This window comes from Thunnus maccoyii, chromosome 16, assembly GCF_910596095.1.
Source record: "Thunnus maccoyii chromosome 16, fThuMac1.1, whole genome shotgun sequence".
NCBI lineage: Eukaryota > Metazoa > Chordata > Actinopteri > Scombriformes > Scombridae > Thunnus > Thunnus maccoyii.
The window spans coordinates 9,338,472-9,366,428 of NC_056548.1; the positions used below are offsets into that span (position 1 = coordinate 9,338,472).

The 27,957-nt window shown below is 40.4% G+C and overlaps 1 protein-coding gene and 1 long non-coding RNA gene across 9 annotated transcripts; one reads left to right on the top strand and one right to left on the bottom strand.

Moving 5' to 3' along the window:
* The first annotated feature begins 1,261 nt into the window (after positions 1-1,261).
* Positions 1,262-10,241, top strand: LOC121914051. The gene is made up of 3 exons (XR_006100450.1): positions 1,262-2,800; positions 8,680-8,746; positions 10,157-10,241. It is a non-coding gene; the product is annotated as an uncharacterized LOC121914051 (long non-coding RNA).
* Positions 8,918-26,066, bottom strand: tmem229b (transmembrane protein 229B). Of its 8 annotated transcripts, none has more exons than XM_042437011.1 (4): positions 25,460-26,066; positions 24,170-24,244; positions 23,932-24,066; positions 8,918-13,821 (listed from the first exon to the last, which is right to left on the bottom strand). In XM_042437011.1, the coding sequence occupies exon 4, from the start codon at positions 13,766-13,768 to the stop codon at positions 13,172-13,174; it is 597 nt and encodes a 198-aa protein (XP_042292945.1). In that variant the 5' UTR covers positions 13,769-13,821; positions 23,932-24,066; positions 24,170-24,244; positions 25,460-26,066; the 3' UTR covers positions 8,918-13,171. The 8 variants fall into 8 exon arrangements, with proteins under 8 accessions (XP_042292945.1, XP_042292946.1, XP_042292941.1 ...); XM_042437012.1 differs by lacking the exon at positions 25,460-26,066 and adding an exon at positions 24,634-24,921 and having other exon boundaries at positions 24,211-24,244; XM_042437007.1 differs by lacking the exon at positions 25,460-26,066 and adding an exon at positions 24,634-24,921.
* Between the last annotated feature and the right edge of the window lie 1,891 nt (positions 26,067-27,957).

Consider the following 27,957-nt stretch of genomic DNA (forward strand, 5'->3'; position numbering starts at 1 on the left):
CGCCTGCAGGCTAGAGGTGCAGTCGGAGTAAAATACCAGCTAGGTTTCCATCTAAATGTACTGCAAAGTTTAACTGAATTTCCAGAAAAGAGTAAAAAAGATAATTCAAATTATTACATTTCCATGCACTGCTATTATGTGAATATTTGGAGTTGAGTTGTTGGGATAAACAGCTTGTGGAGCTAGTTTCCAGTCGGGGCCCATCAAACCGTTGCAGAAGGAGAAAGTAACACAAGCTGATAATTAAAAGTCTGTTTCATGTATTAATTTAAGGAGCGTTACAGTCTCCTCATCGTTCCATACAGTTCTGATGTTTTTTCATCTCTTCGGTAGACAGTTGACGTTAAGGTCACATGTCAAGATTTATTCACTAAGTCTTAAGTCTGTTTCCATTAGACTTTGTTGCATTTTTCTTTTAATGATACACCAACTTTCCCACTTCAGCCAAGTGTAAAAGCTTTGCGGAATTCGTGTTTCCACTCAAGCGTTTTTTTTTTCTTTCTAGGAACAGAAGGGGAGACTGTGACCATATTTCACATTTGGTCAGATACTGAACTGGTGACACAAATCTTGGGTGTCCACCTTGAAACTGTGGTGATTATATAGATCATCTGTGCTGCCAGGTTGAAGATGTGTGTGAAGCATCCATATTTTAGATTTTGTAGCTTCTTTACAGAAATATCCATATCTGAATTTGTCTGTTGTCATGGCTACAACTTTGTCAGAATAAGCTTTATTAGCCAAGCATGTGAACACATACAAAGGAAATACAGTTAACACCTTTCATTAAATTCCTCACTACAAATATTATATAAGTCTGGACAGACATGGATGTAAACTACAACTTCACTGGTTGTAAAATCTGTACTCATATTTGTAATGATTTATGTGTTTAATCATAGTCATTAGAGCCATGATCTCACAATCTGATCTGAGAAGTGTGTGTTGTGATTCCTAAATGCTGACAACTCCCCCTTTTCAAGGCTTTTACAGGGACACCTGAGCAACGACCCCGGCCGTTTGTCATAATTACACCTGACGTTGGAAACTTCTCCTGTCACAATCAGAGCGGCTCCTATCGAGCAACTTGTGCTGCAGTCACCTGCGAGCAATCACTCATCTCCCTTCTCGTATTCCATGAAACACACACTTCCAAAATGCGCCGTGCCCAACTCCACATCCACAGAGGGGCCATTCTATCTCCAGAGCCTGGCGTGCAAAGCTGCAGCAGAGCACTATTTTCATAATGACAAGAGAGATTTGTAGAAAGGGGGAAGGGTTGTTGTGGAGAGTAGACATGATGTAAAATAACTTAACTGCTTCATAAAGTGCAGCAGTTGTTGGTGGGAGGAGGAGGGGTTGAGAGGAAGGAGAAGCTCCCATGAGAGGAACAGGCGAGCTGAGGACTACACAAACCACGCTGAGTTCTGCGCCAAAATCAACATGAGCGAACCGAGCAGATGCTGTTTTTGTTGCTGCCAAATTACGCTGTTTTTGCTACTTGACCCTTTTCATAGGCGGCCAAACATGTCCGATCTTGCATTTTTCACCCCCGAGTTGTTGCCAATCTTTTAGTTTACACTTCAAACCTTCAGTTAACAGCATCTCCGACCACCATCCGCTGATTGATACCTGTAGGGAAGTAATCACACAAAGCATTACAACCCCACAGAGTTACAGGATGGCATGAGAGGTCTCCCCTTGTGATGAACATGTAGGGTGACGGCTACAGTACGAGCCCCCCTCTCCACATCTCCATCGCTTAACCAAGCAGAGCTCACAGGTGGCTCTCTGCAGAGTTCAGGGGTTACCCGCAGCTTAATGTTGGAAATATCAGCTGTCAGTCCACACATCAAAGTATCTCTATAAATAAACGCTGACTGTGCCCCTCAGCTTTCAGCTTCACCAGCTTGAGAGGGTGAGGGAGGTGAAAGTGGTGGAGAAGTACGGGGGGGAGGCTATACCACAGAATTGACCCGGGCCGGAAATCACACTGTTTTCCTTGACTCTCAAATGGGGGCTCTTTTGAACGGCCCAAATGGTTGAGAAAACAAAGGCTGTGAATGTCCAGCATATTTCATAATCAGACGTCATACTGCAGCGCACCTGCACAAACAGCGGCCGCACTGTAGCCTCCTGTAGAGCGGCTCCCATGCAGACGGCAACAAGCCCCTTGGAGGTTCATGTAGCAGGCCGTACCATGTTTGGGCTAACCCACGTTTGCATATAAAACTGAAGTTTCCACACAGAAGGAAAGCTAAAAGAAGCAGTTGACCTGGCTGAGCGCTGCAGTGCTCACCCACTTAGATAAAGGTATTAGCTGAAATGGCAAGAACGGTGCGGCTTAAGATGTTGATGTAAAGTCTCAGACTGGTTACTGCACGTGTGCCTACTGTCTCCACAGCTGGACTAACTCAGCTGGAAGTCAAGCCCTGTCAGGTGTTGCTACACCCGGTGAACAAAAAGGCCATGGCTGCTCAGAGTTGTAGGTATGGAGGCAACGAGCCAATAAGAGCAAACAGAGGGCCTGACACACACACGCACACACACACACACACACACACATGCACACACACAGCCACAGCCAGTCACTCAAGCTAATGGCATGCTGGAGTTCCTCAAGAGGCCTGTGTCAGACCCGGCCACCACCACTACTGCCGGCGGCTTGGAAGCTTCACATGGAAAACACAAACACTTCCCTCTACAGGCAATCCATTCTCCCACAGTCGGAAAACATGATGGGCGGATGATGACTGGGGAGGCTTATGCAACAAGGAGCTCCTGCAGTTTAGCTCAAGGGGTAAGTAATACTGTTAGATTCTTATCTAAGCTTGTTTGAATTATGAAATATGGTGTGTGCGGACACACTTGTGTGTACGCCCACAGCTATCATTAGTGTAAACAGGCAGGTGATACCGTTAAATACGGTTAATGACTTGGAGATGACGGTTTGCTTGTACCTGACGCTAACTTGTTCCCAGTTCTCCAGTTGAACCTCAGTTACACACAGAGAGGCAGGAAAATTAAGCTATTTTCACTTCATTCTCTTCTATATTTCATAACTCTAAGCAGAGTACATGTATGTAGCGTGTTAAAGTACACTCAGAACAGTCAGTATACATATAAAAAAAAAAAACCCCACTTGATTCTTGAATGTGTTCTTGATATACACTATCCTCCCACAATGCATTGCACTGGAGGAGCTGCACACACAGCTGGAAAAAATTTAAACTAATTGTGGTTTGTGGTGTAACAGCTCCAGAAACACATCAGAAAACAAAAAATAACTACAACATTTTTGGAGAGATGTTTTGCATTCTGAAGTCGCAGTTTGATTAACTTCTGACAGCTAAAGTGTATAATTTCCTGTTAGTATAAAACCGTTGAGTAGTATGTTGATTTTTCTAAGTGCAGAAACAGCAGCACAGCATACTATGAGATTAGTTTATAGTCAGTACTCTACAGTATACAGTTAGTATGAAATATGACAGGGACACAGCATTTGACATCATGTCTAGAATTGACAATTTTTACATTTTCTCATATTCACACTGGTGTAAACCATTGAAATCAAACAAGAATAGAACAGTCAACACCAACAATATGTAATTTCTCACTTTGTTTTTATTGAATAATATCAAACAGTAAAGGTTCTCACACACTGAAGCATTGACAAGCACCAAATGCCTCCTCAGTTGTTTATTTCATGATAGCAAATTTGAAAAACAGATGTTTTGGCAGGAAGTGAGTGTCCTTCATGTGTACTTAATCCGGGCAATCAGTGAAATCAATTCTCCACAACAATGCAATGCTTTGACACAGACAATAAAAAATCCCCTTTATACAATACATAAAACCACATTGCCAGTAACATCTGGACGATAACATCAACCATAAAACTGCTTGATACAGAGAATTAGAGACACATCACATGAAAGTATTTAAGTAATTCTTAATTGTCTTCATTTTTACTTCCTACCATGAATGAATCTACTGAAAGTCACTTTCAACACAGCATGTTTTCCCGACAAAGCAAATATAAAAAGACTCTCAACTTCAAATAGCATGATGTGATTAGGTGAGAAGCTCATCACTCACTTCATCAGCATTACTGATTAATTATTCATCACTTTGATGTACATTTGCAGCACACAGTTTTTTAAAATGATCAAAAAAAAGTCCACACATACACAAATAATCACAAAAGACTCATCATAAACATCACTCTTTAAGTTTATATTGTCCAAATTATTTGAGCTCTGTACATTTTCTTAAATTGAAACGTGGTTAAACAACAGGTTAACTGTTAAAAGTTGACTTTCTATCTTGGCCAGCATATAATTAAATGGTTCCAACAGCTACCTTCATAAAGGCTAACAGGCATAAAGAGACATTGGTAGCATCACAAGCCAGCTACTGCAGCTTTGGTGGCCAAATGAGTGTCTACGGTCCTGTGTACTGGGCAGGAAAAGTAGGAATTAAATGTGTAGTTCAGAAGGAGCCAGCACAACAGAGCCAGCCTCAGCATTTGGATCCCATCAAAACCGAGCCATGATGACGTTAGAACGTGCTAAGTGCAAGGATTCCCACTTCAAAGTAGGGAACGAGGACGGGCCCCGGCTTCAGTACAGTGTGGCGTCTGTTTGAAGCTTAGCGGACCGTGTTAAGACACAACGCAGACCGGGGCCTTTGGGCCTGAAGCTGGCATTGGCTTGTGTTGGACAAATAAGACACTCTGATCGGTGCCCAAAATCCTGCATCTAAAAAAGACCAAATGGAAAGGAACCTGGACTTGAGATTAAGCAGGGATGACACGTGTGCACACAAAATAAAGACACATGCATACTGAGGGATAGATGTTGAATGGGCCCAGTGCACCCCAAAGCTCCTCCTGCAGCCCTGGACCGCAGGAGAAGCAGCAGCACATTAATTTTAATAACTGCTCTTATTTTCCCTCCTGCCAGCAGCTATTACCATAATTCACGCTCTGCCGAGTACCTGGAGAGCAGAGCTGCTGTTAATAGTCCTGGACACCTCGGACAGGGGAGCAAAACAAGACAGGGGACGGGAGGAGAGTTGTGGGGGGGGGTGAGGGGTGGGGGGGGGGGGATAACACAGAAGCAAAGACTCAAAAACATTTGACTGTTATCTGATATACTGAAACTCAGGATGTTTTAAATTAATTATTTACAGTGCAAACAACGTGAGTTTGAATATGGAAAGCAGTGCGCCCAAAAAACGGGCAGGGCGGCGGAACATTTCTTCCTTGGCAGGTTCTTCGTTGACCTCAGGCCTAGATCCGTTGTGCTTGAATGCAGCACGGTTATGAAAGCACTTTTTTTTTTTTTTTTTTTTTCACCAGAGCTCTGCACTGATATATTGCGCAAATTGGATTGCCTACAACAAGTTCAAGAAAAGGCTCCATAGCTGTGAAACTGTTTATGTTATAACTCCTCTGAATCAGAGTTACAAACATAAAACTCAACAACATCAGAATCACTGGGTTTATCTTCAGCGGTTAACTCTGCAGAATTTATACTGCTGTTGGAGGGAAATGATAGCTCCTCCTCAATGCACTTCTATTTCAAACAATTAACCCTGAAATAAAATACATGTAAAGCAGCGTGGGAAAGCGCTGTGCCTTCTCTTTATACAAAACCTAGCAAGAGATAAGCCATGACCGTTAACAAAACGACAGGTTTCTAGAGTACTACAGCTGGCCACAGGCTCAAACTGTCAACATCAAATGCACACAACCTGCTGCCTGTTTTGGCTTTACATATTGCAGGAGGGTTGCCAGATATGAAGTGTAATTTTACTAACTGGCGGGACAGTTTCCATTCAGGAGCTATCATCTCATAGCTCTCTAAGCCCATCTCCGGCACTGAAAGTTTCTCATTTCACATGCCTTGAGACAGGAAATGGATAGTGAGTGGCTGTGTTTTTAAAAGTTACCTCAGGGAATACACCTGGGAGGGAGGAAGTTTCAGTTTGTAGAAAATCCACACATCAGTTCTACTCAGTTGTAATTCAAGCAATTGCAGATGGTAATTTTTAAATATCAGTCAGCCTTATAAAAAGAAGTCTTGTTCGATGAAAACATTGAACTTTATTTCCAGTCTCCCCCCCTGAAGACGTCAGCTGTACAACCTGTTCTGGTGAAGAATCTTCAGGGACTGGATCACAGACTGCCTGTACTGTTTTAGCAAAGTACAATATGTCTGTCACCTAAAGGAATTAGTGGCACATAAAAAAGTTTAAATCATCATGTGCAAACAATGTGGTTAAAGGATTGGTTCACAATTCTTCCAAGTCTGTCCTAAAACAATAGTCAGGTGCCCAAATGAAAACTGACACACGACACACATCATTCCTTCTGTTCATACTAACCATTAAAAAATTATTTATGGCTAATATGAATCTTCAGCCACCTGATTTTTGTCAAATCAAGTCAAAATCTTTCAAAGTTACAGTCTTTTTAGAGCCAAATTCCCTCTTTTCGTTATTATTCTTCCACTGCAGCTGGACAGGAAAACAATGTCCGTCGAGACACAAATTTTTTACTAAAAGGGCTCTGGAAGATATCAACTTGATGTGAGTAACTCAGGCTGCTGAAGCCTCATATTATCTTCAGATAAACTTGAATTTGTCCCCCATCACTTACATGCAGCGCATTTGAAAGGGACCATCTAATGGTCAGTATGAACAGGAGGAACGATTACACCGATCAAAACCTGTTTCAATGTTCATTCGGACACCTGACTGTTGTTTTAAGACAGACTTGAAAAATTGGAAACCTGTAAGGCGCCAACCCATGAACCAAAACTCCCATCTGGCCAGCGACCTGTCGTTGCATGTCGTTCCCCATCTCTCGCTCCCCTCGTTTCCTGTCATCTCCCTGCTGCTGGAAAAACAAAGTCATAAAATAACTGAAAAATTATGAGTGAAAAAATCTCTTTTAAGACATATAAAGTACTTGCTTTGAATAATAATTTATGTGTGATAAGGTTTTTCCACAAAAAAGTTCAAATATCTACTTAAAAGTTGTTAAAACTACATCTACTCCTTCTTCCTCATTGAAAAATCATGAACCTCTGAGTATGTAAATTGTAGTTGTGATGTCACAAATCGTGGTCATAGTTACACGTGTTAAACTCAGATTGAGGATGAGCACGGACGCAGCAGACGAATGAAGAGGAAGAACAATACGTAAAACACATATTTAAGTGGAAGAGGACTTTAATTTAGATTCAACCTTTATAGAAATATATTGTTATATCATATTGATTTGATGCTGCATGGGTTGATGTGGAGGAATTTGTGTCTTCTGTCAAGCAAACAAGTGAGCAAACTCCATTCTGGTGGCCAAAAGTGGGTTTGACTTGCTCAGTGCTCGGTGGCCATTTTGGAAGATTGGAAGAAAAGTGCATCAACCAGCTCTCCATCTTGGGCTCAGCCAACCCTGACTGCAGGAGAGCTTGACTGCCCGGCAGCGTACATGGAAGGGAAAAAGTGACTAAAAAAGGGCCCGACTTTTCCAGCAGGATCTCAGTAAAAGACCCAGAGTCTGTCCAAAGCTGTGAAGCCATGAATGTGTTTCAGCAAAGGCCCGATGCATTCGCTCATTCACACGTCAAACAAGTTTCCCCTCAATGGAGGGCTCTTTCTTCACCGGCTCTGATTCAGTGGAAATGCAAATGTTAAGGTCTTGCCCTCCCTCCATACACCCTTACTGACGCTCAACAAATGCACCATGACGCTGTCACTCGCACCACCACTCTCCAATGCCAACCTGACATTCAACTATCCAGAGACTTTTTAAAAAAAACCACACTATCGTACCTTCACACACACATACGTAGCTGTTGAAGACATTCTATATTAATCCCTGGACTTCCTGTCGAGCAAACTGTGGAAATCTGACACGGAGAACAGTGAAGTCACACAAAAACAGCCCAGTGAAACTTAATCTTGACACGCATTACAGTACGCACACACGCTCATAAACAGGCCCTAAAATCAGCCTCAGGGAGGACACTTCTTGTCGTCATCGGCGCACAGATTACAGGTTTGTGAATCTCCATATTTGGAGTGCGAGTGACTGATTGGAAGAGGTGTGATGAAGCCACATGTTGACAGTGCCAAATGAGGCAGGTTCATGCCATTAGTGCAGCAGTGTGTGTGTGTGTGTGTGTGTGTGTGTGTGTGTGAAGTGGACACACCCTCATCCATTCAGGCAGGTAGGGTAGGTAGGTAGGTCGGCTTTGCTGGAGGGGCCCCGGGGCCGCAGGGGACTCACGGCCAATTAAAGGATTTGCCGGGACACGTAAATGGCCCCGATTCTCACTACCTGACACAAGGTGTGGCAGTAAGAAAGGGAGGAGATGGAAAATTTTGCTCGAGGCCTCCTTTTAAAGCAAACAGAAATCTGTCATCGCAGCATTATTTAAATTAATTGATTTGATTTTTTTTGCTTTACTATTATATGGAGCTGTCATAAATGCATGCTTGATTAAAGACAAAGAGCAGGGAATTTTTTTTTTTATTATTGAGGAAAACAAGAGGGGAAATTTTTGTCCATATAAAATCTTACAACGTCCTGTCTAGCAGGTTATATTTTAAGCCAATCTTTGTCCCGCTGTTTGAAGAGCTCAGTAATAAAAGCTGCTTCCTTGACAGACCAACTCAAATGCAGACTGATGACTCAGAGATCAACTTGCGTCCTCATGCTGTTCGAACAAGGCAGGTTTGTCTCGTTTTATTTTTTATTTTTTGGTCAAAAGGAGCCATCGTGTGGCCGAACGAATGTACTGCCGGACTCTCAGGAGCTCATAATATCTCCACAGCTAAAGATGAGGTGTTAGTTTAAGTGTTAATAAAACCTGAATAGAGAAAGAAGAGACAACAAGAAGAAGAAGTTTGGTATTGATGCTTTTATCTGATAGAATTTTCTGAGGAATACAAGCATGATAATACAAAATGTTTCATCCTGTTGCCCAGAAACATTTTGACAAACACTGACAAGACATGTACATAATGTTTAACCCTTAGATGCACAGTGCAGAGGAACCTGAATGCTTCCATATATGAGTAAAAAATGACCCGTTAGAATCTGTTTATTTATTTATTATAAATGCTATTGTCATAATGTTGCTCAGAATAATTATTTGAATAAGCATTATTTTAAGTTTGTAATATTTACAGTATTTGTTATTTTCATCATATTATCAATCTGCTGATGCTACTTAGCATGACTCCACTTTTAGCATCACAACACTGGCTACCGATTTGTTTTAGGATTGATTTTAAGATTTTATTGATTACGTTCAAGGCTCTTCACTTCATGGTCCTCAGACAAGAACCTGCTGGCTGTTCCTGTGTCTACATGTAAGACTAGGCTTTTAATTATATTCCTGTTATCTGTGTTTTTATTGTTTGTTGTGTGTAAATCACTTTATAACATTGGTTTTGAAAGATGCTATACAAATAAGCTTTAATAATATTACTTTATAGTTAGTTACACACAACTACAGTAATGTTATCTAAAAAGCTAATGTTAGCTAGTTATAAAATAGCTATCAATTCAGTGATATCAATAAAAAATATAGATAACACTTAAATGTAAAATTGTCGTCTGACATGATGTGAATCACAGCTGAGATGTGGTCCACAGTACATACTGTATGTATCTAATAAAAGTAACTAAAAAGGAGGAAATGTCCTTATAAATCTCCATAGGAAATGCATACGGGTCATTTTTTAACCCCTTATGGAAAACTGGAATGATAATACAAAAACTGAATTTTCTTCAAATGTAAAGGATGTGAATAAAAAATGTGTAGATATCAAAAACAAGATTTTTGAGGAATACCTGGAATATGAAATGCTTGAGATATTTTTGTCACAAAAAAATCCCCCCAAAAAACAAAACCAGTCAGGTCATTTTTGAACCACTTTTACATCTAAGGGTTAATATATATGTTTTGTCAGCAGGCAGAAATGAAATGGTTTCCAAAAAACACAGATTTATGATCAAATAAATACATATAATCCCAAAAATTGATAAATTATACATGTAAATAATCAAAGTGAGTGATATACAGTACAGTGTTTTCACTAAAATCTGTCTTCTTTTTTTTTAAATGGACAAAAAAAGTAACCGTTACAGTACATGGGGCCTATTATCACTTGGATAAAACCGGAGTTTTGAGGAGAAATGGAAAAATTTTGGACATGCAGCCTCAAGGTAAAAATACCAGAGAATCAGTTCAGTTTAAACATACTTTACATGCACATACACATACAGAGACTGTCTCTGTAAAACACACTATACACACTCACCTAATACTCCTTCATTCACATATTGCAGAGAACAAATACACCTCATTTCACTTGTTCTTGTGATTTGTCTCATCGAAGCAGTAGAATTGGATAAAGACATTAGCTGCATATAAGTTCTCATAATGTAGTTTAGTAGAGTTTTTTTTTAAATGAAAGCTGGATAATCATTGCTGGGTCAGAAGCCTCTATTGCTTTTAAGCCTGTTGGTTCATGTAAGAAACAAAAAAAAAACATAATATGCTCACAAAGAATCATGAAATTCAAATAATAAATGTGATAAAAATCAAAAACATTTTCCTCATCCTCTCAAGGATTCTTGATCTTTTATGTTTTTGTTCTTATTTCTTGTTCAATGTTAATAAAACACATCTGTTTTCCAGCTGCTGTTATCATATTATCCACTGGATGGCAGCACTTCATCTATGATCCAGTCATCCGCCCTCTGCACTCACATGGAGGCAGTCAGGGGAAAACACTGCATGGCACTGCAGCCACAATGATGAAGGTCACGCCAATATTTAGTCCGTTAGTCAGCTGGAAACATGGATTTTGATTTTTTTTTTTTTGTTTTTTTTTACATTAACAGTTCAAATGGGTAAAAGCTGAGTGCAGACGAACATTTAGCGATTTAGTCGACAACATAAATGGTCCTCCTGAGGAAAACCTCTCAGTGATCATGTTTCCATTTCATGTATACTGCCGATCACTGCCGTTTTATTATCGAACCAGTAGCACCAGATTCACATTACTGTCAGCTCCTGTATGCATGGAGGTAAGCGTACAGTCCTTAACCTTTCTATTGCAGAGTATGAGTCACATGATGCACATGGAGAGTCAATAAAGCTGTGTGTTTTTGCTTGGAGTACCAGATGTCTGGACGTTACCATGTAAGACACAAGAAGTTAAGATCATTCAAAAATCCTAATTTTACATAAACTGTTAAAACCTCTGAATGACTTTGAGTTTGTTTTGAGCATTTAACAGTTTATGTTATGTTATGGTTAAATAGTGCCACCTGTGGTTTGCGTGCAACCTGAAATCAGCCTCAACATCTCTGCGACTTGTCTCAGTTGTTAATCCACTGCAGCACCAATCGATCAATCATTCTTTGAAACAACTGAGCAGCAAATTCTGACACAGTTTCAAGTGAAATGTGAGTTTTTTCATGAATTAAAACCAGTATTTTTCTCTTCTTCACTTCACATATTTGTCAACTATGAATAAAAACCCTAACAAATCTGATAACCAAAAAGCTTTTGAACAAATGCTAATGGGCAAAATGTGCTTTGTGAATGTGAAGTTTGATCATTTAAAATGGACTACGGCTGTCACAGCTGCATTTTATTGAAGATCTACTGGGTTTTTTTTTTTTTAATCGTGCGGCAGTCCATGAGATTTTCATTTTACAGAAATGACAAAAAAAAAAAAACATGTCCCACAGGTGATTTGTGAGAGTCGACGGGAATGGCTAATGGCTTCAAGTGAATGAGAATTAAGAAATGAGGCTTTACTGTAAGCGACCCCGGCAGATCTGAGAGGTGAAACTCTGATATTAAAAGCACACTAAATGAACATGCAGACAGCGAGTCATTAAAAAGTTTTCTGAAAAACTGTAAAAAGGAAAATTACCAAGAGGTTTGGTGCTTTATGCTGATGGTCACGACTCATAATCATTACCATCAACAGAAAGGCATCCCTGCAATTATGTTAAATGGACTGTATTTATTTAGCGCCTTTTGATGCCTCACATTAGCCTAAGCGCAAACACGCGCACACACACACACACACACGCACACACACCATCCATCCATACACTGATGGCAGCAGAGCTGCCATGCAAGGCCATGACCTGCTCACCGGGAGCAGTTTGGGAACCTGTGCCTTACTCAAGGACACTTGGACATGCAGTCAGGAGGAGCGAACAACCGTGATAACTGGTCGACCGGCTCCACCGCCTGAGCTGCCGTCATCATTCCCGGCGCTGCAGAAAACAAACGACTGCTGAGTGACCTGCTTTGTAAGAAATGTATATCATATTGGAAGACAACTTTTTTTTTTCTCCATGCATTTTTTTTTCCAGGCATTGTGGGTATTCATTAACTGCAGAAAAAACATTCTTCATGGCGAAAGCTGACACATGGCGCATTGCTTTGCTTCAGGGTGGACAGTATTGTTCTTAAAGAGCCTTTTGTAGCTACATTACTACAGTACTTTGAATAATACTAAAGGACAATATGTACAGTTTAAAAAGGACGTTACAACTGCAGCTACTTTTATTATGTTTTCTATGCAGCAAGCGTTCTGCTTTCATATAGACTGATTTGCCCTTGAAACAGAAATATTGTTGTCCTTGTTCTTGAATCGGATCCTTTGCAGGATGATAACACTAATCTTTGCAACCATAGTTTTGTTTTCTTTGTTGTTTTTTTTTCATCCCATGTTCTTTGATGGAAAAAGAGGAGATTGAAAGTGTAATCCTGGTTGGTCAAAGGTCCCTTGTTGTCACAAGACCCTGATCTCTTCAACCCCACATGGAAACGGGTGGGTGTGTTATGAGATGCAGCATGGAGTTACTGTGCCTCTGTTGACAGTAGAGGACGCAGTGAGTGATTTGGGAGTTTGAAGCCCCGGTTAGGGATTTGTTTTCTGGTTGTTGTGATACTCTGTACACCTCTGCACACCAGCCCAGTCTACATAGCTGTTTGTCTGTCTTCCCCCCCGATACGGGTGAGGGGGAGGACTGCTTATGAAATGTGGCTGAGGAGGGTAGAAGAGGTGTAGCAGGGCGATTGGGCTGGTTTCAGATTGTGTCCTTCTTTTATTCCTTCATTCATTCCCCTTTCAGGTAACCGTTAGAACTATTCCCCATCCCTCTGCTCCTCTCTCTCCTCCTCCCAGCCCCCAAATTTCCTCCCGCCCCTCCTCCACCCCCGGCATCTGACGGATGGTTTGACCAGCCATCCTCGGGCCCCTCATGGAAGCGCAGCCGCAGAGTTTTGCGGATGACCAAGCGCTCCACGATGAAGGAGGCGCAGAACCAGGGCACGGCGTACTCGGCCGTGATCAGTCCCATAAAGTTGTAGCGGAACTCGGAGTAGTCCCAGGGGCAGGCGTTGAACTGGCGCAGCAGCAGCCCCGTGCCGAACTCCCACAGGTACGTCCATAGTGTGTAGATGATGCAGCGCAGCAGCACGGGGCAGCTGCCGCGCAGCTTCAGGTACATTCGCTCAACGATGAGGATGCAGGTGCCGTAGATGAAGAGCGCCCATACGCTGGTCACGCCAGGGAATTTCCAGTTGCAGTTGACCACAAACTCCCAGGCGGCGGTGAACATGACCTCGCAAAAATAGCCATGGATGGCATAAAGGTACCAGCGGGACAGCGCTGTCAGAGGCACAGGAGCTTCTGGGGTTGCCAAGGTCTCCATCCTTCCTCTGCTCTTACTCTATATGTGTGATCTTATTCTAATAAGATTCAGATCTGAAGGGAGAGGAGAGAAAGAAAGGTGTAAAAAAGACATAAAGGCAAGAGAGTTCAATAAATCAATTCAGTCCGACTTCTTTTAATTTCAAATGGTGCCACGCCAAAGTTCAATTGAGGACACGGCGATGAAACACTTGACTGACATCAGTAAGATGAATTTAGAGACTGCAGAGCTACACAGCACTTAACACGCTGGCCTTCCTTCAGTTGATGCTATTTACTGACTGACTGAGGGGGTTTCTTATGTAAGGTATAGCTTTATCATCTGACTGCCTACATCATGTGCTCTTTTTCCAAATCCCGCAGCTTGACGCACACAGGCTTTGGTGTCAGGTGTCAGGAGGCCCACGCAGGGTTGGATCCTTCCTCTACTCTTTTTATCACAACACATGTCCAATAAAAAACACTAAAGGCAAACAACACCATACCGAGGAGTTCAAAGACCACATAGTTGAGAAGGCCACTGAACGTATATCTTCTACTCTACAATGCCTCCAGAGGAAACTGTGTCAAAACAGCAAGCATTATACAATGGATCATAACCGCTCTGTAAAATACAAGCACAGAGAGAGGCTAGGAGTACAAAAGCTTGTTTGAAGAACAAAAGCCGATTTTTTTTGTCTCTTTTTGTCTTCAAAGGCTGGCTGTGGCCCAGAATGGGCCCATGGGGATTAGCACATTTCTCCCAAACAAGGAACAAGGGTTTCATGTGAGGAACTGGGCCACAGCGACAGACCAACTGACCTCCCTAAACCTTTTACACCATCTTTTCATTGCCTCCCTAGGAATCTCTCTCTTCTCATCTATCCAAGCTGGCCTAGGTCAAACAGTATTTTGTAAAAGATTCTGAGCATAATGCTTCGACCTGCTACAAGAACTAAATGGAGTAAACGGATTTACTACATCAAAACATCCAACGGTGTTCAGACAGAACGCAAAGCAAATTTTCCACACGAGCACAATTAGATACAAAGTCAATGCAGAGACGCAAGTAGGCTCAAATTCGCCCAAGGCAACGTGAATTAAAAATCTGCGTCCGCGAGTGAAAAATTTGCACGCGTCGCTTTATGAATGTACTTCATGAACGTACAGAGAGGAGAGGTGAAAAAGGAGAGAGACTGGAGGGAAATAACAGAAATAACCGGAGTCTCTGGTGAGTTCTGAGTTCAATCAGAGGCTGAACTGAACACAAACACACAGAAATACTCCCACAGACACGGACGGTGCCCTCAGTCGCTAGTTAGTTTACGGCTAATGTACAGTAATGTATTTTGGCTGTTTGTGGTGAATTAACACAAATGATCCAGCAGTTAAACTCGCACAAGTAACGCAAGGCAAAAATTCGCTTTGCGTTCTGTCTGAACACAGCTTTAGATAAGTTGCTTATAACAGTAAAACTTGTCAAATCTACTTTTGATTTTTAGGTTGAAAAACTTCAATCATATCAGGGCTGCAACTAATGATTATCTTCATTAAATCTCGATTGATTTATTAGTTGTTTAGTCTGTAAATCAGTATTTTCCCAAAGCCCAAAGTGACGTCCTCAGATGTCTAGTTTTGTCCCGACCAACAGTCCATATACTGCTCTCATACGCGTGTCATACTAACTGGTACTAACTGGTTCCTGGTTATAGCCAGCCTTTTGGAAAATGGAAAACCTGCCATTATTTTCACATTATTTCAACATGGCTAGCTTGAGTCACACCGGATAAGTGTAAATGCAGCCGAGACTGGCCCTTTTATATTGCGTTACACATTTAGTTGTTAACAAGTGAAACCAGATACAGATAAAACATGCAGCAACTCATTTTGATTAGTTAAGTCAACTGTAGTGTGATTGGGAATGTTTTCTCTATAAACGAATAGTGTCAAACCTAAAGAAAACACTCTCTCTTCTCTCTGAAACATTAATGAAGGATTAATCACCCATTGATTAATGACTGATAAGATCTCTATGAATGCAAAATACAATTTTGGTTCAAAATTTGGTATAGGGACTTATTATAAAGGGATACTTGAGCAGGATCAAAAATGACTCACTCCATACTGTGAAGGGTCAGGATGTGAAAAGTGTGCTACTGAAATCTTTGAAAGCTACAGGCGAAACGCGTTGTTCACTCCTAATAAAGTCACAGTAAAGTCATTCCAGTGTGCGGTGGTTAATTTAGATTTTCACCTTATATGTTCCTGCAACCGACCAGCACCCAATACTGGCTGTGCATGGGGAGTTCTGTCTTTTGAAGCCCTGTATTAATATTGAATTTCCAAATAACTCCCAATAATAGCGGCTTTGCAGCCATATTCCACAGGTTTGTTGACACTACTGTACTTCTTTTCACATATCTGTCATATATCTAATTTCTCAAACTCAAATTACAACTAGTAGGCTGGTGTAAATATTTTTTTCTGGCTGCTCATACTTCAGTCTGTACAATGTGATGTGAATCCAAGTCATTATAACTGAGTGTTAACATTGGACACTCAAAATAAAGTGTATTTTGGGCGCCTTTTTTGCTTTTATTCGACAGATAGTAGAGACCTGACAGGAAATAAGGGCAGAACGATGTGGGTTGACATGCCATAAAGGTCCTCGGGTGAACTCAAACCGGGGATATTGCGATTACATGGTCAGCGTCTTAAAATCCTACGCCACCAGGACGCCCCCACATACCCTTTCTGTGTGTGTGTATTTCAGCATATCTATTGACTTGTTGCCTCAGCATGACACAGTTCACACACTGGGTGCTATTTGATTCAGCTGCTGTTGTTGTTGCAGCTGTTGTAGGATATCGCCCACCAACCCACCAGCCCTCTCACAGGCCCAAAGTATTGATCGGCGAGGTCCCTGCCAGCTCTTGCTGCAGCGCCCCACTTCGCCATTGCACTCTAATGAACCCCACTAAGGGACATCACTGTGTGATGGTGATCAGAATGGCAGATGTGATAGCACTACATGCTTTGTAAACCTCCCGATGACCATGGGGAGACACAGTGCAGGCAAGGGGTTGTCTGAACTGAAAGGAGTGTTGCGGGGTGGGGGGTCTCACCCAAGAGTGCTGGGAGTTTGTCTGAGATCACAGAGGGAAGACACCAACTGACTGACTGTGTGTGTGTGTGTGTGTTTTTCAATGAAACAGAAAGGTAAAGAGTGAGGTAGAGAAAGGGAGTGAGCGAAAACAAGCTTTTACCAGAGGGTTCTCATTGAAAAGAAGGCTGACAGGTCTGTGAGTTAGACAGTCCTCTGACAGCAGGTACACAAAGACGAGCGTGAAAAAAAACACAGATATGGGAGCAAGCCAAGGTTGAATAAAAAAGGGGCAAAACAAAGAGGTCCCTTTACTGTGCCCAAAGCATGCTGACAGCTGTGAACTTTGACACCGTGATTAAATCAGAAACCGAACACATTGCTGACCTCACATCATGATATAATCCCTGTTCCCGGCTCTGGCTGTGGCACAGATCCCGGGTCTATGCAGACTTTTGGAAGGTCACTTTGGGAGCTGCGGTGTAGCGTATAGAAACCAGCAGTATCCAATGCAGCTAAGTGCCAGTGACCAAGGTGACCTAACCACCACTTCATCAACTGTGACGGAAACAGCAGCTGCCAGATACATGCCCCTGTAGTCGCATCTGTCTTCATGAAAATAGTGTATATGTAAGGCGATTAGCTATTCTGCAGATTGACAATTCGGGATACCAATAAGCTGACAGGACTGACCAGATGTGCTGAAACGATTTGTCCATTATTCAATCAACAGAAAACTAGCCATGACCCAGTGATGAGTAAGGTGCATGTCACGCGAAGGGGAGAGTAAGAAAGACGGGCGAGGGTGATGGTAGGGGAGAACCATCCGAGGCAGCGCAAAATAGCCTAAGCTGATCCCGATCAATCGTAAAGACAGGGTCAATTACACCTGAAACAGCAAGCTGGCTCTTCCCCCTACATTATCACATGACTCCTTCTCCACCAGGAGAAAAATCACAGGAGTTTGCTTCATCAAGTCATCATACATTGCCAAACCTCGTTTTTAACTATTTTCAACTCAGATCTGTACAATTCTGGACTTCTAGGCAACACCAATGACACTTTTTACGATGAACCACATTTTAACCTTACTTATGGTATCATGATAAACTTTTCTTTACCTTTAAGTCTCCACTAAAGTATGTAGAACGTCTTTCAGAATATTTTCTATGTCTATATTTGCACATAAATACCTTCTCGATGACACCTTGATGCTGAAGAAGGGCAGAAAACTACATTTCCCTGACCAGGGTCTTCCAGCCATTGTAAGGTTTCAAACAAGCACACTTATCCCTCCTCCCTTCATCCCCCTAAATCCAGAGATTCCTCCTGAGGCACATTAAGTATATTGGTATCAGAAACAAGAATGGCTTCTGATAGAGCTGGAGAGACGCCATGAGGGCTGAGACTAAAAGCCTGGACGCGCCATGGCCAACAGGGGCTCATATAACTTTATAGTAGGCATCCTTTCTATATCTGCAAGGTGAAAGCCTGAACAAAACAAGCAGAGTGGGGAGGGCTCCATGTAAACAGAGAAGCAGGAGCTGTACTCTGAAGGGTTCATATCAAAAACACTGTATTGATTTGGGGGAAATAAAACCTGAGGTCATCTCAGGATCATAACTTTTTGTCTATATTATATCATAGAAGATTCATCTGTAAAACAGTTTACATTAGCTGATACCCTTTTTCAAAGGAACTGGCATGTCCTTGTCAGTGTGTATCAGGATACAAACTTTATTAAATGGATGGAGAATCAGCCAGATACTACGCTCAGTCAGCAGCTTTGACAAAATACAATAGAGCTGGGCGATAAATTAATATAATATCAATATTGCGATGTACTGTATGATTAAAAATCTACTTTTTTAATCATTTAAGTCATAAACGTAACATTGAATCATACTAATTGCATGATTGTTGAATTTTTGCATATTTTAAAAGGTATAAAATACCACTAAATTTGAGTTTATCAATATCACAACCTGGTGCCACCTGGTTATTTATCAATTAACAGTTTCTAAATTGAATTTTCAGTAAATATACTATACCAAGTAGTGCTCATCAATAAATTGAATAGTCAATCAACAGAAAATTAATTGCAATTTTATATATTGATAACTGATTAGTTTAAGTCATTTATAAAGCAAAAATGCCATCTTCTTTAATGTAAGGATTAGTTGCCTTTCTCTCTTTTATGTAAGTTTAACTAAATATATTTGGGTTTTCGACTGCTGTTCAGACAATACAAGACATCTGAAGACCTAAATGTGTCCTCTGGGAACTTGTGATCGTTGCGATTAATCTAGAGAAAATTGACAGATCAATCGGCAATGATAACAATTGTTTGTTGCAGCCTTAACGCCAAGATTTATTGCCATCTTCACATGCTGTACAATTAAATATACCATATTATTAAGATTTTATCCATCCCTCAAATGCAATACAAACTCTCTAGAAAAATGTAATTAAAATGTGCACAAGCCCAAAAAGAATGTTGGTATGTGAATAAAAGATATAGAGGAAAAGGAAATAAAAGACTGAAATAAGATAGATTGTTTGTGTTTTTAATATATAGATTTTAAATTGAAAAAGAAAAATGTTCTCTGGTATTGGATCGGCTCTCAACCTGGTCAATAAACTGAGTTTAAATATTGTAATTAGTATCAGAGGAGAAAAAAGTGTATCTCTAATTCTTGTTTAAGCATAAAGTGTAACTTTCTGCTGATGGTGGATATCACATTTTGGAGCATAACACCACTCGGTCACTTCAACCTTCACAGACTGATGGTGTGTAGTGTGACCTCTGTTCACTCTTTATTTGATGAATTTGGTCTTACGGTAGCTTTTGGACTGACAGCACACTGTGTCGCAATCTACTTTGACTTTTAATCTATTCTGTTGGTTAATCTAAGCTGCTGGCGGGTGGTCTTTCGTGGTATCTCTTCTCTGTAACTTACTGTCTCTCTGCCTACCTGCCTCCCTGCCTGTCTTTCTATCTCTTAATTGCCCGATAAGTATCCCAAAAATTACCTTTATACACACACTGACATTTATAGTTTAAATCATTTCTGAAAGTGTCTTCTCCTTCTTTCCCTCTCTCATCTGCCTATCACCCCCCACACACTCATTAAAGCTCTTGAGCTCTTTGCAGTTTAATGAAAGACCCTAAGACATGGGAGCTAAGCCCTCTCTCCTGAATAGTATGTGGGTCATGCCCCATAGATTAGAAATCTTGGAGCAGCTACAGAGAAAGCAGGAGATTTACTGACATGGTCATCATGGTGCCGTGGAGAGTATTGCCTCTGACGGAGGGATACATGCGTATGTTAATCTGTTATCAGACAAAGAAGCTTTATAATCAATCGCTGACAATGCATAATTGATGCTAGCTGCTCTGCAAAGATTTTAGGGCCAAAGATTTTTGACAATCAGGCAAGGTCTGGAGCAAATGTGTCATCTGCTTTCAAAAAAGTCAAATATTTAGCATGTTTGTCTGTTAAACTGAAAGGGGCACATGAAAGGGGCCCATTGCTCTTACCAGTATCTTATGCACGTGCATGGAAAGGGTCATACTGGGGCGCCTAACATCTCCCTATGGTCAGCTAGACAACCTCCAATTTGCCTCTAAAGCACAGAGAGGTACTGAGGATGCTACATTAACATTAGTGCACTTGCTTACCAAACACATCCAGCATCCTGAGGCTTATGCCAGAATTTTATTTATTGATTTTAGTTCAGCTTTTATTACGATCAGGACTGACAGGAAGACTTTTTATCTGACCGCCCCCAAAGAGTCTTTGTACAAGGCTCCCTGTCTGATGAGATCATTTTGAATACTGGGGTTGCATTTTATCTCCTGCACTTTTCCTATGTATATAAATGAAACACACACATCTATGACAGCAACTTTTGTCTTTTTAAACATGCAGATGACACAGCAATGGTGGGTTTAAGGGTAATGATGAACTAGAGAGTTCTTACAACAATCACATCAACAATCTATTAACATGATGACAAGACAGTGCTTTGCTCTTAAACGCTAACAAGACCAATGAACTCGTTGTCAACAATAGGGGTGGGCAACCAATGTGTCAGCCAACTACAATTGAGGGCCAAGCTGTAGAGATAGTAGGTTTTAAACATTTGGGAATGATTTTAGACACCAACTTAAATTTTAATGAACAATCAGACCACATTTTTAAGAAGGCAATGCAAAGATTGTTTCTTTTAAGGAAATTAAATGGCTTTGACATGAGCAAAGACGTCCTGAGAATGGTTTAAACCAGTCTAGTGGAAAGTATAATTTCCTACAACCTCACATACTGGTACAGAAACTTAGTAGCTAGAAGCAAAAGCAAGCTCACAAAAATAGTTAAAGGACCAGTGTGTAGGATTTAGTGGCATCTAGTGGTGAGGTTGCAGATTGCAACCAACTGAATACCCCTCCCTTCACCCTCCCCTTCCAAGCGTGTAGGAGAACCTACAGTGGCCGCAAAACTCGCAAAAAACGCAGAGGGCCCTCTCTAGAGCCAGTGTTTGGTTTGTCCGTTCTGGGCTACTGTAGAAACATGGCAATGCATCATAGCGAGGTCCATGGAAAAGGACCTGCTCACTAGGTAGATATAAAGGACTCGTTCTAAGGTAACAAAAACACAACAATTCTTATTTTTAGGTGATTATAAACACATTAAAATATACTTATGAATATTATATTCCATTTCTGCCAAGTCTGTTCTGCTAGATGCCACTAAATTATATACACTGCACCTTTAAACACAGCCAGCAGACAGTTGGTGGAGCTGTACACCACATAAATCAGGAGGAAAGCAACATTAATAGTTCAGGACCTTCACATCCTTTGTTTAATGAATTTGAAAACCTCCCTTCAGTAAGACGATATAGGGTACCCACAGCAACGAGAAACATCTTTGAGAGATCTTTTATTTCATCCTCTGTCATCTCACTAAACAAGTGACTCTTAATTAGACATTAGTGACTGCTGCTGTTTTTTTGAAGTATATTTAAGATATGTATTTATTGTTATTATTTTAGCATTTTCATCCCAACCATTTATTATCACAGGCCCACTTCTTTATTGTCTTTATCTCAAGTATTCTAACCCATGACAGATAAAGTTTTTAAGTGTATGTATGTCCGTGAAGTTTTGAAGCGTGTGTATGTCTGTGAAGCCAAAGACAAATTTCCTCGTGAGTGGACAATAAAGATGTCTATTCTTATTGTTTCAAATCTAAAGGTGCAGACAGGTGTCTAAATCGCAGAGACCTATTCCAAAGAAAACGCAAAACCTACTTTTATATACTTGCATCAAGCAAAAATCTTATTTTAGGTTAAGTAATACTTAAAATACCAATATTTAAATACAAAAAATCTGATTATATATCAGCCAATATTTGTTTTTTAACATAAAATCATACAAAACTTTTAATAAGTATCCCTAAAATTTGGTTCTTAAAATAATTGTGATAAAGATATGTACTGAGCATATGTATCGAGACATCTGCCTGTTTAAAAATCTACTTTTCAGTCCTCTCTGGCAGACAGTGTAATATGAACACTGTTTCCAAATGACCCCAAACATATCTTTGTCCTATCCATGCTGAAATTTCTTGGCAATTATCACCTGACATATATGCCAATACTGATATATCTGTGATAAGTTAATATATCTACTATCCGGCTTATTCATCAGCTACGCTGTACTTTTATTGTTAGTCATTACTATTCTTCAAAGCCATCTTCCCTTGCTTTGTTTTATTATGGAACATTTTGTATCTCCATAGAGACAGCGCAACAGTACAGAAATACAATTTTGTTATTAATGTGACTGTATTACAAATCTTCAAACACACACAGTGGAAATTTGGTTTGGGAAAGTAATTCCTTTCCCACAGCAATTACTATTTGTGTGCCTTTAATGTCTAACTGTGCCTTCCCGACATGTCCTATAGGCTATGGTCTGTTAAAATCAGAAGCAAGAAATGAAAAACCTGCTTAAATACATCATGCTAGGCAGTACTAAACCCATTTGTACTAAATACTTCAATCATTGAGACCCACAGCTGAGGTGGGCTCAATGTTATTTTATTTCTATCATGGTGTCATTTTGAGATTCATTGCTGTGAAAGGCTGTTATAAATAGGTCCAAACTGTCAATACGGTGTAAAACTGAGAGGGGATATAGGCTACCGAGGCAGCAGCAGGGATTATCTCACCCCAAATGATAGTGAACTGCAGGCCTTATATGGAATAAATCGATGAGGGATTTTGGAAATCCAACCCACAGCCCCATATAGCACCATTTCTCTGCACAAAGCATCCACGAATGTAACTTTGGTGATGAAATGAAATCTGACTGAACTAAATCAGCCATAGAAACACTCTGAGGGTTGTAATAATTATGCTACATGGCCAAAGTCATTTTTATTTTGTCCCTGGGAACTACGGGCCAGTGCGCAGGCCCGGCTGCTGGGACTCCGCTGCAGCATCCTTCACACTGAGCAGTGCGGTACGTTTAGGTTCCTCAAACACTAAAAAAATATCACCGAAAATCAACAGAGGATACTTGAAAACACTTTTATAAGCCTTACAAAGAAACACTGGAATCCACAAGACGCAATTGGACACACAGGCTACTGTTGGAGTCCTCTTTCTGAGCTTGCATCGCCTTGTCCTATCCATATTTTAACAGGTGTAACAGCCGAACTGAGGATAAAAAAGCACGCCGAATGAAGGGGAATGCATCCTGATTTAAAATAAAAGCTCAGCTATTTACTTTGCACAAATTACAGAGCACTGGATTTGGGACACAGTTAAAAAAAACATGCTTGCACAGCTGCCAACTTGCAAACACTCATTAAAGATGATCCATTGCAATTCTCGAGGTAAAGCTTGTTAAATTATGCTAACAACCGACCGATTTAACTTCTCAAAAAGCCTCACAAATGCATATGCTGTTCTTATAAATAGTCATGCTTCCTACATCCTAACATGCTGGTTTCATGTCGGCTCCAGCAGACGGACATGAATCATCCTCAGTGCAGGTTTTTTTTTTTTTTTACCTTCAGATTGGACTCTGCGGTGTCTCTCTCTGCACACAGGCCGGTAGATGAAACGCAACACCCGGTGAGATCGTCCTGGATGTCGCTGTGGCCGTCTGCTGCACGTCTGTCGCCGGCTTCTCCTCCACGGTGTCTCTGCTCTCCGATGAAAATTGACACATTTTACTTCACTGCAGCAGCAGCACATGCTCAGACAGACTCACACAGTCCTCGCATCTTTGGTTAACCATTTGCTCACCGCAGCTCAGTGTCCAGACCTCCAGACTCGCTGCTTCTTACCGGAAAGTCTGCTGGAAGTCCACTTATTCAGTCACTGTGGAGCCGCAAGATGACAAACAGGCTTTACACGAGTCAGTATTTACGTGGTCATCCTAAACAACATCAAAGCCCAATTTCATCGAGAATGCATGAGTCACTGGTAACACTTAGCTAATCTTAACCGCTGCATTTAGCATTTATGAGCTGCAGAAAACATAATACTATGCAGTTATAAGCAGATAATTGTAAAGGAATGGTTTGACTTTTGGTGAAATATAAATAATAATATATTTTTAGCAGAGTTGAATTATATGATTGATAAGTTAACTTTACCTCTCATATGTCCGTTCAATATGAAGCTACAACCAGCAGCCGGTTAGCTTATCATAGCTTAGCACAATGACAGAATCAGAGAAACTTCTAAAACGCTAATTAACACCTTACCGTTTCCTTTTCTCTTATATCTTATATATTTTTTCCGTACAAAAACCGAAGAGTATCCGTTCAAACCAATAATTTGCGGATTTTTCCAGCAGTTATGTGCAGACTGCTCCTGGTTGGGCATTAGGTTGCCAGGCAACAAGTGGTTTTGCCCTGTTACCTCCTTTGTGCTAAGCTAACTAGCTGCTAGCTCCAGCTTTACGTTAGCTTAGAAGTAGCCATAGCTAGTTAACTGCCATTTTAGCTTTTGAAGCAAGTTGTCACAATTTAGTGCAGACAAACTATTTTTAAATCACATATTTAAATTTATTTATTTATATTAATATATTTAAATAAATGTATTTAATAAATGTGCATGTACTGCCTTTTGTAGGGCAGTTATAAACCATTAATTCAATATTTATCCACCCTAAATGCTAAATAGAGGGGTTAAAATTAGGTGTTTCTGTCACTCAAAATATATTAGTGGATAAGGATTTAATCACTTATTCTTGCATTTCTGACACATATTAACATGATGTTAAAAGTAGAAAGACTCCCTTGATTTCATCCGTGAACACATTTCCCTTCTCTCACGTCTATAACATCAGGTAATTGCTGTGTTCTTGCAGGTATATACATTTGCATAATTTCCAAACACCCATTGTTCCTAATTCCTGTTGAGACTATTGTAGTTACTCAAGACTTGGGAATGTTTTTCCACCCTTTTAGACCTTTGTGGGAACCTGGTTTAGTCTCACCGGACGTCTAGTGGGATGAATATTTCAGGAGTTTGAAGAGGTGTGAAACATCACACATATCAAGTGACAAAAGAAGAGGTGACACATACCTCAATAGTAATGTCTCTTTCTTTGTATGTTTGGAAAGAGCCCGAAAAGGTCCTGTTTGACAGGTTTGTAGCAAACTGAAAACCATATCAGTCATAAACATCAGTAACATCATGATAATTTACTCTCACATTACTTCGTTCAGCAAAATAAGGTCAAGTGCTTAAGCTCACATATAATTAACCCCAGACAGTTGCTTAGACTTGCAGCTGTACTTGCAGAATTTCTTTTTTCATTTTATATTCTGCCAAAAACTTTGTCGTAGTTTAAAGGGTGTCAACAACTGTTTAAGGCCCTGACAGTATTAAGTTAAGTTCCCAGACTTTCCATAGAAGTGTATAAACTCTCAGACATGTCGCATTGGTGTTAGCTGATGCTCTTTTCCAAAACAGTTTTAAAATTACAACTTCAAATAACTAATAATTAGGAACCCAAAAAGCCGTTACGGTATTCCTGAAAGAAGCTCTAGGGTACAAGTTCCCAAACGTTTTTGTCTGACGTACCAACGTATTTGACAGGCCCTGTCAAATGAACATCAACACCAAATGTCACGTCAAATGTTATTTGACACTATTATATAGATGTGGATTTTATTGCAATATTTTAAGCCATGCTAGTGGTGTTAGCTGTAGGGATGTCCACCACAGACTGAAATATCTTAACAGATATTGGATGGATTGATATGAAATTTTTTACATACATTCATGGTCCCCAGAGGATGACTCCTAATGACTTTGGTGATCCCCTGACATTTCCTCTAGCGCCACCAGCAGGCTGAAAATTTCACTTAATCCTGTGAATTAGCTCCACATCTACTTGGATTATTGGTGCAAAATTTGATACATACAGACATTCATGATTCCCAGACGATGACTTTGGTGATCCCCCGTCTTTCCCTCTGTCACCACCATGAGGTTGACATTTGTGATTTTGAGTGAAATATCCAACTATTAAATGGATTGCCATGAAATTTGGTACAGACATTCTTGTTCCCTTCAGGATGTATTGTAATAACTTTGATGATCTGTTACCTTAATCTAGCGCCATTGTCTCCTCTAAATTTCAATTTGTCCAAGTTATATTGATACCTGCAAAACTAACAAAACTCCCATCAGCTGTACTTTATAATTAGTGCTAAGTAGCAAATTTTAGCTAACACGCTAAACTACAATGGTGAACATGGTTAAAACCATACCTGCTTAGCATGTTAGTATGCTGATGTTAGCATTTAGGTCAAAGCACCTCTACAGTTAGCATTACAGAGCCGCTGCTAGCATGGCTGTGGACTCTTAAGTCTTGAATTGTCAGTTAAGGCTTGGTCTCTTTTTACTGTAAGTTTGGTCAAGTTTGCATTCATGTTACTATCACTTATTGGAGCAGCAGAAATGTCCTACTCCGTTACTTTTAGCTATCGATTTCAACTCCTTTGCTAACTCTTTTTTACTGGTTTTTACCCACTCTCAATCGCAGCACATGGTGTTAAGGTGTATGTACTGTATTGAATATAAATGGAGGGAAAATCCTTGAGTAGTAGCTTTGGAGCAGTAGAGGATGAATTTGTTGTTGGTTTTTTTTGGAAAAAATTTAGAGGATAAGGGTAAGACAAAATGTCCAAAGTCCAAGGACCATCAGCTGTACTGTTGTCACATGTACACGATAGTCAAAATAACGGAAACCACAAAATTAATGTTCCACAACAGCGTAGAGCTTTACTGGTCTCTGTGCAGCGGGAGAGAGACTCTTTACCGATGCAAAATTAGCCCATAGTGGATTTCCAGTAACAATGGCCAGTTGATAGAGTATGCAATAGCAAAAGGCACATTTAGTAAAATCATTAAACCTGAAGATGCATGATAATGTAACACAATTGACTAAAACAACTGCATCCATCCTTTCTAGTTTTAAATGGTCTTCGAAAGGGAAATGTTCCCATCAACAAGACATGAATGGTCACTCAGTGATTTGAAAAGCATTGTAACAATATTATTTGTATGCTCTAGCTATATCACCAACCAGATATGATTTCAATTGGACATTAATGGGAGATACTAAAATACTTTATAGACTCCATTTTCCACAGAGCCTTGTAAAGATGAGACGGGTGCTCACTCAAAATCATAATGTTAGCAATCAGCATCGACCTCACACTGCAGATGAGTGGACTAAAGCAGAAAATAACAGCCTAGATCATTCATCTACAGTAGGAAGGAGAGGAACAAGCATGCATGGTAGCAGAGCTTTTCTTAAAGCAGCCTCAGACAGAGCTGAGGAGCATGACAACCCCAAAACTCCCAGACAGACAACACTGGAGTGGCTTCAGAACAAAGATCTGAATACAGCCAAAACTTGGACTCAGACGTCCATTAAAATCTATAAACACGTGGATCGCAAATTATCTACATCCAATGTGACACAGCTTGAGCAGTTCTGCAAGGAAAACTGAGAAACTGCCCAAATACATACAGTATAGAGCCTCTACCATTAGTCAATTAATCAACGG